This window comes from Boleophthalmus pectinirostris, unplaced genomic scaffold (assembly GCF_026225935.1).
Source record: "Boleophthalmus pectinirostris isolate CB_2022bp ecotype Guang Dong unplaced genomic scaffold, ASM2622593v1 HiC_scaffold_7, whole genome shotgun sequence".
Lineage (NCBI taxonomy): Eukaryota > Metazoa > Chordata > Actinopteri > Gobiiformes > Gobiidae > Boleophthalmus > Boleophthalmus pectinirostris.
The window spans coordinates 16968773-16984333 of record NW_026571473.1 but is presented as its reverse complement, the minus strand read 5'-3'; the positions used below and the strand labels follow the sequence as shown (position 1 = coordinate 16984333).

The window sequence follows — 15561 nt, the reverse complement described above, 5'->3', positions numbered from 1 at the left end:
ATGTAAATGGCTAATGAGGCAAGTTATCAGTTAAATTTTTTACAATTTATTTTAAAGCAATTAATAACATATGTAATTGATTAAATGCAAAAAAGATAAGTTGAATGCCACACCCTAAAAATACTTTGGCATACAAATATGACCCAAAAAAATGTATTTCGATGTAGGCCTATAAAAGAAGAGACATTTGATTTCATGACTTAAAAATATAAATAAAACAACCAACTACAGTGATTTAGTATGATATTGTGAAGATATTGCAGATACCATGAAGAGTGCTCAGACTTTAAACAAACAGTAGACAAAAGAGGAGCATGAACTGGTGAACGGCTCCCAAGTTCGTTACTATAGCGACCAGTGATTAGTCCTTTCCAGTACACTGGGCCCATACAAGCGTATAACCATGGAAAACACACATGCACAGGAAGTGATACAGCAGGGGTCGCAACAGATGATAAACCAGATATTTGATCATAATGTTTGTCAGTGGAATTACAGCATTTTAAACTATACTATATTACATTATGTTTTAAACTATATTAAACAATATTTAATTATTTTACTGTTTTGTTTATGTGATACCCTACAAAAACTATGCATCTTAACACCTCCCTTTAGACAGTTAACTCCACCCTCACTATCTAGAGCCTCTGGTGAGCAGACCAAATGGCTAAAGGCTTAAGTTGTCTTATATTATCTATATGATGGATGGGGTAGCAGCACAAAGCACAATTTGTACATTTTACAACACTGTCTTATTTGTTTTTCAATGTAACATATGGAAACAACTAAGGGGTTAAGTTTAGTTTAATTGTACTAATTTTGGAAGCCTTCTCTCTAGTCATTTATCTTCCAAGAGGCAAGACTAGGACTGCCAAGGGTTCCATGGTTTTTCAAAAACTAAAAATAAATAAATAATGGTACTATTTTGTTAACAAGCCACAATAAGAAAAAAACACATTTAGGTTTAAAATGTCAGAAGACACAATGATAAAATAAAAAACATCCAGCAAATTCAAACTCTAAAGAGGGTAGCAGTGGGTGGGGTTAACTGTATACCCACACTCAGTTGTGAAAGAGAGTACATTCCCGCAGAGGCAGACAACAGGAAAGTGAGCAATGTGTCAGTTTTAATCCTACAGAGTTGAGAACAGAGCAAAAAAATCTTTCATTACGGAAATCGAATGAGCCAACCCAGGAAGAGGTGATGAGGAGTATTTTATTTAATACTGGAAATTTCTCTTTCCATTGGAGGTTTTTGTTTTTGAGAGACAGGTCATAAATACAGCTACTGTTGCTCACTGCCCTTCACTGAAACCCCAGCAAGTAGAAAGGTAAGATCATCTAATTTTATTTTATAAGTAGTTCTGTAATTTGTAAGGAATTTAAATTTTGTTTACTGCATTTATGTTACTTTTGTAAGGTTCTCATGCCATTTAAAATAACACAGAAGCTTAATGAATGTTCAAAATACAAAATATGATTTGATAGAGAAGCTTACAATTGATAAAAGATCAAAGCTAAACATATCAAACCAAGTGACCATCTTCCCTCTCTCTCCCCCTTTCCTTTTTTGCAACCTTTTACTTATTACTATAACTATGGCATACTTGTTTTAATGTCAGTTATTGATTTATATTCAGTATAGACCTGTGTAAGTGTAGACATTAAAATTTCATTCGTGCTCCTGGACTTGAACATATGTGTTTCATTAAGATTATGTAATAGGCTAAAACCTCATGCCTGGCTCACAAACCTAGCAAGTCTGGGTTTTTAATGATATGAACAATACTACAATTTAAGATTTGGACTGGTCATTAGACTGGTCATTAGAAGAGAAAATGTAATCTTCTGAGAATACTTAAAGCTGTTCAAGTACAGACGCTGAGAGTGGAGGTAAATTCTGCTTTATGTGGGAATGTGTGCTTGCATTTTAAATATCCCTGATCTCCTGCCATGGGGTGGCTTGTGCCAGGCCTGTGTTTATAGAGAGACAGCCTCTGTTGGCTCAACTTTGTCATGCAAATCTGTAACAAACTAGCATTCAGTGGGATGTAGAAAAGTAAAATATATTGCGTTTTAGGTAACAGTACAAATTGTTATTTAAGATGCTTTCCTTGTCATTACATAAAACACCATATGCACAGGTACAACCAAATAGATTAGATAATCAAAAACAACCCAGGAAGCCAGCAGTTTTCACACCGAGGAAAGGCTAAAATTAGCAGCAATACAATTCACTAAAATTGATTTAATACAAATGTAATTACATATTCATTTAGCATAATAACCTAAATCCTTTTCATCTGGGATTGGGAGAGTCACAATATGAAACTTTTTGGGCTTCATAGACTAAAATAATAACATGTTTAAGGTTGTTTTGGCTATGCTTACTACATCGAAAAGCATGTCCTTACTCTGACTAGGCTTGTATCCCCACAGACCTTACTCTTATTTGTTATATACTGTATACTTTTAATAATGACCGCATGTGTCTGAGTCAGGTAAAATCAAAGCTAATAATATAGAACTCAACAGCTTATACTGGCAGATTGAAGTATTTGGAATGAGAGCTTTAGAACAAGTGATCATTCAAAATAGAAGACACATGCCACAGTAACACATTTTTTTCTATTTTAGGAACAGAATGGCCCTGGTTTCACATGTGATCCTGCTTGTGTGTTGGGCCAGCGCTGTTTTGGCGTGTCCAGATTCCTGCGTTTGTCAAGATCCTCGGCTCGTCTGTAATAAATTAAACACTTTTCCCCAAAATCTCCCCTCCTCCACCAATGCCATCTATATATCAGACTCCAGCATTGCTTCTATTAAACAAGAAGACTTCAAAGATTTCGCCGATCATCTACAAGAGTTCATGATCAAAGACACCCCACTGACAGAAGTGCAGCCACATACATTGGACCTCACTGTAAATATGGTTGTTTTAGGGATAACTGGGACTGAACTTCAAGATCTCCCTGATGCCCTCTTTCAAAATCTCCACAAACTTGAGAAATTAAGTCTAAAAGCCAACAAACTTACAGTCATTCGCTCAAACTGGTTCACATCTCTGGTTAATCTCAACATTCTTGAACTAACTAAAAATAACATCAAGTCCATTCCTGCCTTTGCCTTCCAGTCACTCAGTAATCTAAATTACCTTGGTCTTAATTATAATGAAATAGCTGAAATATCAAGTGATGCATTCAAAGGTCTTTCAGAGCTGAATATCTTACGTCTGAACAAAAATTTGATAAAAGAAATTCCTTCTGGCTGTTTTGAAGAGCTTGAAAAGCTGCAAGAGCTAGCTTTACAAGATAACGCAATCACTAACCTTCACAGTGACACCTTCTCAAAAACACAATCTCTCCAAAAGCTGTTTTTATCTCACAATCAGATTACATATCTTCCAAATGGGATATTCCTAAATTTGCCCAAGCTTTCACAGATTTCCTTGTACGAAAACCAGTTGGAAAGTTTTGGCCCTGGAGTGTTTGGTCAAATGCCGCTAAGGCAATTGTGGTTGTATGATAATAAAATAAGCCATATAGCCGATGACACATTCAGAAATCTTACCCTACTTGAGTTACTGGTCCTTAGTCGCAATCAGATCAGTCACATATCTGGTAACGCTTTCCGAGGTTTGGAGCAACTTGGAGAGGTGTCCTTACACACAAATCTTCTGACAACTCTACAAGATGGGACATTCCAAGGTCTTCCAAAATTATTGAACATTTCTTTAGAGCACAATTTCATCAAGGGTCTTCCTTATGGGTTTCTTGAAGGAGTGAGCCACCTTAGTCAGATAGACTTACGGAATAACTCCCTTGAAAACTTCCCACAACACACTCTGGATTCTTTTTCTGTTGTAAATGAAATTCTTCTTCATCCCAATCCTTGGCGGTGTGACAAGGATATAGTGCCCTTTAGAAACTGGCTGCTACAGAATCCATCAAAGACCAACCAAACTTTAATTGTATGTGGCATGCCAACCAGTCTAGAAGGTGAAATGATTGTTTTTTTGACAGATGAAAGCTTGATGCTGAGTACCACGGGACAAACCATAGCCATCACAACAATGAAGGCTGACCCCCAGACTCCTCCATTCAGAAAAAGCACTTCCTTACCAACACTGAAAACCACAACAACAACCTCAAAAATGGTGGAAGTTACAAGCGGCAGTGGCCAACCGGAAGGAGAAACGTCAGCAAGGAATACCTCAGTAATCTTGATAATAATATCAGTCGTCACAGTTGTAATTGTGAGCATGATCCTTGTGAGCTGTGTGAGTTGGAGGAGGAACAAAACCGGCAGAGGGGAGATTGCATGCAGAAATAAAAACTCTGTGCTCTAAGGAAGCACCAAACAATGAAACTGCTCACTGTGTTTTGGTGAAAATTGAAATCACAAGAAATGACTTTGTATACAGAGACTTTTCATTGTACTGACCCTCTATTCTTTACTAATGAGGTGACAAATGAAATGATGAATGATAACATTATAATGCACCATTAACTTTGATGGTGGAGGAACTGATTTCCATGAAGATGTTATTGCTTTGCCTGGAATGTTTTACAGTATGTCATTAAAGGGGACATGATGCAAAGTTGATTTGTAAGAGCTTTTAACCATGTTTTAAAGTAATTCTCCATAAAGACTAGCAAAGGGTGGAGAAAGGGGTGGTCCCCCAACCAGAAAAGTTACATAGTGCACTGGAGGTTTCATTGTTTACTTGGCTGTATAATAACTCACTATAGCACAATTTGTCTAACAGATATGTTACCTGATTAGACAAGGTCATAATCATAAAATGAAGGAGTTATCTCTCTCTCTCTCTCTCTCTCTCTCTCTCTCTCTCTCTCTCTCTCTCTCTCTCTCTCTCTCTCTCTCTCTCTCTCTCTCTCTCTCTCTGGAATACAAGCACAAAAATGGAATGTCAATTGTACCAAACTTCTTGAAGGATACAAAAAAAATCTACTTTGTACATCTGTATTTCAACCTAATTTTCTACAACTATTTCTATTTTAATATTCATTCATTATTACTCTGTTCAGAAATTGTAAAAAAATATTAATGCAATCTACAATTGCACCAAAAGATGGCGCCATGACAGCCCAAACACATCTCACTTCTCACGCGCATGATAAACTGCGTTTAGACTACTACATGTTTTAAATATAATGCGTTCTACACCTTTATTACCTTTTTATTCCTAGATCAGGGTCTCCAACTTTCAGCTCTGGGGCTACCAGAAGCTTATGAATTTGACTATATGTGTGCTGAATAACTAAAATTTGCACAATTAAATGCCTACTACCATTGTAAATGTTAATGTAAATGTAATTTTAATATAATTGTGATATCTTTTTAAATTGTATTCTTTGTTCATTGCTTTTAAGTGTTAAGAAAAGAACCATATAAATAAAATGTATTACACTGTTATTATTGTTATTATTATTTTTATTATTCACCAAAAAATCTATAATGATTACTGTTTTGTAAGCATCTAAAGGTCTTGACATGGATCTTATACAGCCTACTAAATTTTTTGCAACCACTAAAATTAGTAGCTTTCAGGCATTTTTGTTTTGTGAAGGTAGCTCACTGGAGGATAAAGGTTGGAGACCCCTGCCCTAGATTATTCAGATACACTGGAGGTTTTTGGTGGTCATTTTTATCTAAATCTTGTTGTTTTCAAATAAATATAATAATATAACGACTCACACGTTGTTACTATATCTGAGTTTGTGGGTTGTTATTATAAGCCTCATTAGCAGCCATATTAGCAGTTGTCTATTGCAGCTCTTATCTCTCAGTGCAGTAGTGATGTGCCCCTCCTCTCAAATAAACCCCTCTAGCCATCAGCCTGCTGTCCCACTTTGATATGATAACCACTGCAACAACTCCATAAACTCCATAACATTTGTAAATACGGACAAAATCAGGTAAGTCTACTATTGTGAGAAATTGTAACAAATTTGTAGACATGACCTGCTAACTATGCCATTTTCATAGATATGTCAACAGGAGGACTTTTTCTTGTATTACTTTTCCTTCTATTTGAGCCATTATTACTACAAATCTCACCAAAATGTGAGAAAGAAACTGACTGTCCGACTGAAAATCAAGTTGTTTTTGGAAAAAGTACAACTGAAATCCCACGCACGCTAAAACCTGGAGCCACTGAGGTCTTCTTTGTGGACAGTGACATTACATCTATTCCAAAAGGTGCGTTTATTGAAAATCCTCAATTAGAAAAAGTGGAATTTATGAATGCCAAGATAGAGTCTGTAGAGCCTGGAGCTTTTGAAGGCTTGGATAAAGTAATCAGTTTTGAAATCTCCAATAGTCCATTAACATCAATCCCAGTTGGTGTTTTCAATGATTTTAGTAATTTGGAGACGCTTGTGCTGAAATTCAACAAGTTGCTTACACTCGAGAAAGGACTTTTTGATGGTCTGAGAAAACTAAGAGAACTACAGCTGCATGGAAATGTCATCCACATAATTGAAGACAAAGTTTTTGATGATCTTGGGAAACTTGAAATGCTCCATTTGGCTAAAAACAGTCTCTCAGAGGTGGCTACTTCCTGGTTCGCCAATTTGACCAAACTGCAAAAGCTTCGTCTTTATGAAAACCAGCTGACGTCCATTCCTGAGGATATTTTTCAAAACTTGCCCAACCTAAAGGAAATTACCCTGCACAGTAATAAAATATCAAACCTACCACCAAATCTATTCCCACATAAAGACAGACTTACCATTCTCACTTTGGAAAATAATCTTTTGACTAATTTGCCTCAAGAGTACTTTGTTGGTTTTCCTCAGCTTAAAACACTGACTCTAGCAAAGAATCAGTTGACTTCCTTACCACCAGTGCTTTTTGGAGAATTGCCAAAATTAACAGACTTGAGCTTCAGTGGGAACAATCTTAGCAGCTTGCCTAAAGGAATCTTCACACCATTAAAAAAAATTAAGAAACTTGATCTATCCAAGAACAATTTTGTTTCTTTGTCTCCTGAGTTTTTTGAAGGAACAAAGACTCTCACTGAGATTAATCTAATGCACAACAAGATAGTGTCACTTGAGGAAAACATGTTTGAAAATTTACAAACACTAATTACGCTTAAACTGAGTGATAACCATCTGCAAAACCTTCCGGAAAATATCTTTACTCCTTTGACCAAAGTAAGAAAGCTTTTCCTTAACAACAACCCCTGGCTCTGTGACTGCAATTTCATACCATTTTACAACTGGATGAAGGACAATGCTGACAGAATAGCTTCTCCAGTGAATTGTGGCCAACCAGAAAATATGAAAGGACTAGAAATATTGTCATTAGTGGAAGATCAGTTGATTTGCCCAACACTCCCCCCTACCACTACTACTACTACTCTACCAACTACTACTACTACTGCTCCTATGACTACTTCCACCCCAACAACCCAACCAACTACCACCACTACTCCGACCACACAACCCCCAACTACTGCAAGTACACAGCCTACCACAACTCCAACTGTTACTACTACTACTACTTCTCCTACTACGACTCCTCCTCCTCCTCCTACTACTACTACTCCTACTACTACCCTTACTACTCCTACTACTACTCCAACTCCTACTAGTACTACTCCTACTATCACTCCTACCACTCCTCCTACTACCACTCCTCCTCCTCCTCCTACTACTACTATTGCTACTACTACTACTCTTCCAACTACTACTTCTATTACAACCACTCAACCCACTATTACCACTACCATACCAACAACTACTACAATTGTAACTACACTGCCAACAAGCACTATTGCCATAACAACCAAACCGACAACCACTCAATGTACCACCACAGCTGTAATGTCAACCACTGCACTGCCCACTACTCTAATGACTACAACTTTACGAACCACAACTAAACCTATAACCACTTCAACTATACTATCAACCACTAAACTGGCCACAACCACGCCCGTGACTACATTTAGGACTACTACTGAGTTAACTACAATTAAAACAACTACTACACCACCAACCACTCCAATTCTTGTCAACTATTCCATTCAACCAGAAACAGAAGTTCAGTCATCTGAAGTCTACCAATACTCAAGCAGATTGCAACAGTGTAAAGTACAGATGATAATTTATACCTCAATACTAATACTGGAAGTGGTTTATACACTGGTGCTGGGTAAATACACGTTTTCTCTTTACCGGCTTCTTCAGAGCAGTGAGGAGGTGAGCCACTGGGTCAAACTGACTCGGTTCACGCACAGGAAGAGCGTCATCCTGCAGCCTATAGGGCAAGACTATGAGAGACTGTGAGATATTGTATGTAAGTTAATGGACATTATAACAGTTATTGTCTTGCATGGTTTTAATTTAAATGTACATGATATATCAAAACGAAATGTGGCTTTTTCTATATATTTTAAACAAAGTAACAATGTACATTTGAACGTGGAGTTACAAAAAATACTTCTGAAATTGAAAATGTAATGCCTACTTTACTACTAAGCAAGGTAAAGAAAAAATATTTACTCATCATTTTCAAAAAGTTGTAATCCATAGACTAAAACGCTCAATCGCTTTTTGTTTTTTTTTTTCTTCCCATGAAAGGTAGTATTTTCAATTGTCCAGCAGACGGAGCTAGAGATTTACAATATTTTAACCACTGGCTTTGAAAACACGCCATGTATACACATTTGTTAATGTGCTTGAATTAATAAAATATGAGTTTGTTAATCAGCATGTGTTCTGAATGTTATGCACATCAGGAAATGAAGTTGATATTGTTTTTTTAAATTTTATTATTTATTTTTATTTCTGTTTGTAACTAACCCCTTTTTTCTACAAACCCAGTATTTTCTGTATCTTACGTTTTTAATAATGTTTCAATGCAATTCATGAGCTGCTATGAATCATGTTGCAATAAAAGTCTGTTGGGCTCCACGATTAGTTAAAATTAATTTAAATTCCACTGTTACGGCAAAAGAAAGTCGTTACAGATTGCATACTGTGCTATGGTTTAAAATGCACAAAATTCTTCTCTTTCTAAATTAGGCAAACTTATCACAATGTCTCAAATGACACGAAACCCTGCAGGTCGTGATAATGAGCCTGAAAAAGAGCTGAGAAGGTAATTGTGTGTGAAAAGGGTAATGCACTGAGGAATAGATGACATAAAATCAGGAGAATACCATTACCTCCCGAATAAGACATTTCAGCTGGAAAATAGTTTGCTTCAAGCTGCCAGATGCTCAGCTGGGACACAACACTTGTTTTTATTTATTTATTTTTGCATTGTCAATTGGTGTAAAATGCAAAGCAAACCAATTGGCTTTTTTTTTTTTTTTTTTTTTTTTTTGGCAAATGATACATTGTCTATATTACCCAGATATTTTAAAATGTATATAATACCATTTTAACATAATATTGCTGAGTGATGCCACATTTAGTTAAGGACATGTACAAAGACAATAATATTTGTCTTTTGAAGAGATTGGGTTCACATTTTATGATTTTAAAATTACAACACCTGGGTCAATAACATATACAAGGTTAAAAAAATGTCCATTGAGAACCAAAATCAAATGTAATTTTAGCTAAAGATGAAATTCAACCAGGAAGTGTTGTATTTCCTTTGTCCTGATTGTCAACTCTCTGTTGTCCGCAAATGACTTCTAAAGTCCAGCAGTCCCTCAGCCCTCCCTCATGGATTGAGCTGTGTTACATCCTTCGTCTGCCCTTTCCATCTTCTCTTCCACATTCACAGTTTCTAAAGAGGAGATGTTTTCCCTTAACTGCCTGATTTTTTACATTTTTATCTGCTGAAAGTTCACTGTGTAACTTTGTAATAGGGGGTTCACCACCTGTTTGACTCCATGGTAATGTTATTGCTTTGGAATGCTCCACAGAATGGCATTACACATATGTAGCTTGTATTCAATTAAATACATAAAAAAAAAAACACTTTATATAACATATTATTACTTACTTATCCACACATTGGGTCACACATTGGGTCACACTGTGACCTAATTGGCAGGGTCATCACTTTCTTGTCTCAGTGAAGATAAATACGTTTAATGCAATATTGTGGAACATTCCAAGCAAAGCAATGTCATCTTTATGGTGACAAAGTGTCTGACACCCTTAAAAGTGGATATAGGGTGTGTCTTTAAGTTTCTCCCGGTTGAAAGGTTTTTAGTTAGAATTATGCCCATGTTATCTCACCCACAGTGGCACCAAATCCCAGTCAAGTATGTTTTGTGCTGAGGGGTAACCATGGGTCGTGGCATTACACACACACACACACATATTGGCCCCTCTGTGTCCACCTGCCCCCCCGGTCTCCAGTCGAGCCATCTGAGTCCAATCTCTGCCGACCAGCTGCAGCCCCCGGGAGAGCTCCAAACCACGGAACAAGGGTCACCATGACACCTCCACTGGATCGGCTATAAATAAGAGTCTGTCAGGTGGTACATGTGGGAAACAGAGGACACAACTGCACAGGGAGCCTTAATGTTATATCCAGGTAAAAATAGCATCAAGGTACTCTGGAAGTGTTTAAAGGTCCTATATTATGCAAAATTGTGAGCGCTTGTGAGCTTTAAGTCATGTTAAAATGTTGTTACCTCCTCAAAAATACCTGGAGTTGTGTTTTGATTTACTCACACATGTTTGAGTAACACTTTATTATTAGTCTGTCTATCTAGATCTCCAAAGTTAAAAAAGCTATTTTCCACCTTGTAATGTCATGAAGTGGTAGTTTTCAATGTAACAGCTGCCTTTTACCTTTTCTTCAGAGATTGGCAATTGAGTTTATTGTCTTCATGTATTACTGCCTGACATGACAAGGTGGAACAGAGTTTTCTGTTTGAGAGAACAACTCAGACTAAATATACAGACTTTGTGTGTTAAACATGTGTGAATGAAACAAAACACAACTCCAGGTATGTTTTTGATGAGGAAACAGCATTATAACATAGATCAGAAAATAGTATAATAACAACCGTTTAACTAACGTTTTGGTTTATGCTTCTCTTGAGTTTAAGGAAGCTGCAAAAAAAAAAAAAAAAAAAAAAAAAAATCAAACAGATTGGAGTTATCAGTTTGATAATCTTTTAAGACACTCCAACTCCAAAAAAAAAAAATTACACATACTCAAAAATAACTGTTCTTTTTGTCTTTCTTTCATCCATAGTGGTAAGTTAACTCAATCTAACTGAGACTGACAGAAGTGTGTCAATACCTACGTACCCACTCCTACCTCCACTAACCACTCATACATGAACACATTTGGACACTGGCAAAATGCGACACAACAGACACTGCAATTTTAAGCATCTTTTCTTAGAATAATTTTAAAAAGAAATCCACCACTATTTATTAAGACTCAAATCCAGAGACATGACATAAACAAATCTTTTATAGTAAAACCTGTAAAAACAATAAAGGAAGATAGAAAAAAGTATTACAAGCTTTCTCAGTATAACTGCAACTGCTTAGACAGGCTTTCTACCAAGAGAAATGGTTGTAAATTTGATCAATACCAGTCATTCTGTGCAATGAATCATCCACACTAAGCCAAAAACACTGACGAAGATATGAATGCCAGCAGTTATAGTCATAAACCAAGTCTAAAATACTTAGGGGTATAGTGAACACAGTACATTTCATAGACTGAAGTGACTATAGTGCCCAGCTGATAAGAGAATAAATCTTAATCATTTTTTTGCTAATGAGACTTATTCAGCTGAGTAAAAATGGTCTGGAATAATGACATGTCAAGACTATGAGGAATATGCACAGAAATAGGTTTAATAGAGAAATTGTGTGTCTATTTTTAGCTTGCGCTCTTGTCCTCCATCTAAATTTAGTAAAGAATTAATCATCGTGGGTGCCCAGACAGTAGGGAGTGGCTTGGCTTTGTTTAAGTAGTTTCCTTGAGGTCGATTGTGTGCTCGGACCAATATTTAGAGAACATTTGATTTTTGGAATAATTTGTACCATACTCAGATCATAGTGTCTTTGACTTAATGGGGTCCTTCACCTTCATCATAACACATTTTGATAGTAGGCATCACGCAGGACACAGAGGAACACTTTAGTTTTCAATAGCCACATTCAAAGCCAGATATGTCCCTACAACATGTTCAGTATTTTCAAAGAGAGGAAGAGATAGTGAGAATGAGACAGAGACTTTATTGATCCTGAGAGAAATTCACTCATCCATGATCTGACACCTTGTTGTGGTGGATGGGTTTGTGCCTTTCAATGATCCAAAGATCTTAACCAGGTGAGGTTTATACAGGTGATGAAATGGTTTATTCCCTCAAACTATTTCCTCTGGAAGGTCTCAGAGTATTTCCTCTGGAAGGTCACAGAGTATGTCCTCTGGAAAGGTCTCAGAGTATTTCCTCTGGAAGGTCTCAGAGTATTTCCTCTGGAAGGTCTCAGAGTATTTCCTCTGGAAGGTCACATATGGTGTAAAAAGCCTGTAGCATCTCAAAGATCCATAGCTAGCTCCCTAGTTAGCTTTTTAGCTCTCTTGCACAGTCTCCATGGATACGGGAAAACCAAACAGTTCATTCTACACAATCCAGCAGTCCCCTTTGAACTGCACATGATGCAACTTTTAGTGGGTTAAGAATTCCATGATATGATGTTTAAAACTGACCTAAAAAAAACCTAAGTGTTTCAAAAGCTGCTCAGTGTGTTAGCCAGGTAGTCACAAAAGGAGCCAACCACTCTGTTGCTGTGGGAATAGCAATATACTCCATCCAAGATGATTGACCTTTTTGCCTATAGCCAAAAATTATTAACATTATTATCCATTTTTAAGTAGAGCTCAGAAACAGACTTGACTATATTGTTTCAGAAGGGAGATTTATTATTTGTTCTGTGTCAGCAAAAATGGGGATTTCTTTACATAAAAATAAAAATAGAGGTTTTAATTAATCTACATATCACTGCCATAGGGGTTAATAGATTACGTAAATTATATGTTTTCCTCCTCTTTAGGCATGCAGAGCTTTAGCTGCTTAGACAGTTTTCTCAGTTTAAGTCCAGTCCTTTTTATGCTTATTGTGAGATAATTACAGTTGTTTGCCTGAGGTGTGCTGTGTTTATGTAGGCTTACCTTATCTATCTTTTATCAGGCAGTTCATTAAAAAAGAACAATTGCAGATAATATAGTTTTTTCTGTAACACATTTTCAAGGTTTTATACATAATTGTGGTAGTTTACTCTTTTGTCTGCTGGCTGCTGTTCAAAGTGAGACTATTTTTAGATTTAACCATTCAGATCAGCTTCAAACATTAAAGACTGCAAATGAAATCTTGCAAACAAGCAACTACAAAGTCTGTCAGCTGAACAAGGCCACTTTAAGGAGCATGATTTTCTCACACACAATTTTAAAACTGTACTGTGTGGACAAAAGTTGCATCCAAGCAAAAAATATTAGGTGATTATGTTGATTTAAATAAATACTAATTAACTTTAAATAGTCTAAATTCTAAACTAAATATCTGTTGATATTTTGCAGCTGATGTCAACATTCCCTGAGGGTTGTGAAGCTAACTGAAAGCACTACTCTGTTAAAAGTCTTTTGAACACAGTTTGACCAGAAAGAACAGACTTAGACCAAACTACAACAGATTTGTGCTTTTAAACAAGTCGCTCACACAGAAAATTAATCACAAGCTAGCTAGCAATAGCCAGCAGTTTTTAATCATTCCTCTCTCCTTTTTTGTTAAAAATCAAACAAATTAACTAAACTTGTAATGATCATAGGCTCCTGAAAGTGTTTTTAAATCCATTTTGTATTTTTTCCTTTTCTTCTTTTTTCTTTTGTATTTTTATCTTAGAGATAGAGATACATGTAGAACAACCCCTGCAAAGTATTCATTGAAAAAAAAATCATGTGACTGAAATCAACAAAAATATGAGTTTGTTTGAGACAAAGCTGTGATGTAATTACTGTGAATAACTCCACTGTTGAAATATTAAGGGTGGCCAGCAGTTCAAGTATGAATCACATGCAGCCTTCACTCACAAAATATTGTTTAGCCTATTCTTGTTAGGAAGACCACAAGGTGCATTAGTAGTGCCCCATAAACCTCATGATACAAAAGTTGTTCCAATAATAAGTATACTTTAATTAATTAGCCTTAATAAATCAAGATGGCTTAACTGAAATAGTATATGAATAGTATCTAATTGTTTAGAATATATACTAGAATATAGACTAAAATAAAAGCATGTTTTTACTTCAGGCTTTTTTTTTTTTTTTTTTTTTTTTTTGAAAATCAGGCTATCTTGACTAAGAGTGAGCTATCATCTCCACAAACCTGATTCTTATTTAGCCTAGAGAAGGGCCTCCTCATGTTTGTTTTCATGGACATTTTGTTCCTTTGCCATCATTTTTCACAGTATAACATAAAACATATGAATCATTCTTAATGAACTATTTGTTCATCATGAGTTAAGTTTATCATAATGCTTTATTATGGTTAAATATGATGTCATTATATAGTGTTACTTTTGATTTCAGTGCAAATTTGCATCCCCAATCTTTCACCTAATCTTGTGCAAACTAAACTGGTTTGTTTATGGACCTGTCTCTTTGTCCCAGTAGCACTCGCTCCATCTCTGTGATCACAGGTGGAGATTGAGGCGCAGGTGATGTGTCGCCAGGGGAGCAGTCTTCATCGCACTGATTTACACTTTGAACAACAACACCAACTGCCAACCACATGATCTATCTCTGGACTGGAAATTATCTGTCAAGACAACACTGAATATCATGAAGCTGAGGTTAAAAAAAATTTTAAGTGTTATTTTGTGTCAAACATTATCTTGATACCCCAGGAGTATTTTTAATATGGACTGTAAGGTGACCAAGAAGAGGCATCCCCACACAGTGACATCAGCAGCTCTGTCTGCTGGGTCACGGTGCTTCCCCATCCGACCTCAGGACCAAGCCAATGAGTGGTAATATAAATGGAAATGAGGCCCTCCAATGTAGACAGAAAAAAAAAGTACTATTATTGCATAAAGCAGCGCTGATGAAGAGGCTGTGGGAGTGCTAGGATTAGCATGTTGTCAAAATGTAATCTACAAGAGTTATTGTGTGCTTTATTTGTGTAATAGAATATTTTAGTCACAGTCATAAGTCAGTGCTTTGTTTCAGTACTGCCACTGAAATATTTGCAGTCTGAAGCCTGGATGAGAGAAGGGTATCTGATGTAAAACTAATCAACTGGTAGAGTCATCCAGGGCATTTTAAAAATGTTATTATACTGTCAAATTTTTATCGATCATATCTGTTAATTATCGTAGCTTGAAGGACAAGGAATCCGGCAGCCTTTAAGCCTTTTTTTTTGTAAGGGCAAAATCTGGTTTTGCTGTATTACACATCTCAACATTGCATTTGCCACCATCAAAAAGTCATTTGTGATTTGATATTTCTTTATTAAAATGGGGTCACAAACTTTATTATGCCCCACATTTAAAACACACACAAATCAAAATTTAAAACTAAGTACAAAGTAAAATTGAG

At 36.3% G+C, this 15561-nt stretch overlaps 2 protein-coding genes across 2 annotated transcripts; both read left to right on the top strand.

The window, feature by feature from the left end:
- The first annotated feature begins 1086 nt into the window (after positions 1-1086).
- lrrc15 (leucine rich repeat containing 15) lies at positions 1087-5439 on the top strand. Its single transcript, XM_020924639.2, has 2 exons — positions 1087-1334; positions 2641-5439. Exon 2 carries the CDS (start codon positions 2648-2650, stop codon positions 4349-4351), a length of 1704 nt encoding a protein of 567 aa, XP_020780298.2. The 5' UTR covers positions 1087-1334; positions 2641-2647; the 3' UTR covers positions 4352-5439.
- A 442-nt stretch (positions 5440-5881) lies between these two features.
- LOC110160036 (carboxypeptidase N subunit 2) lies at positions 5882-8745 on the top strand. The gene is made up of 2 exons (XM_055164676.1): positions 5882-5942; positions 6013-8745. The coding sequence occupies exon 2, from the start codon at positions 6015-6017 to the stop codon at positions 8319-8321; it is 2307 nt and encodes a 768-aa protein (XP_055020651.1). The 5' UTR covers positions 5882-5942; positions 6013-6014; the 3' UTR covers positions 8322-8745.
- Positions 8746-15561: the final 6816 nt, after the last annotated feature.

What these genes read in the sequence shown, in the direction of transcription:
- LOC110160036 (XM_055164676.1), top strand. Translation starts at nt 6,015, where the DNA reads ATGTCAACAGGAGGACTTTTTCTTGTATTACTTTTCCTTCTATTTGAG.
- lrrc15 (XM_020924639.2), top strand. Translation starts at nt 2,648, where the DNA reads ATGGCCCTGGTTTCACATGTGATCCTGCTTGTGTGTTGGGCCAGCGCT.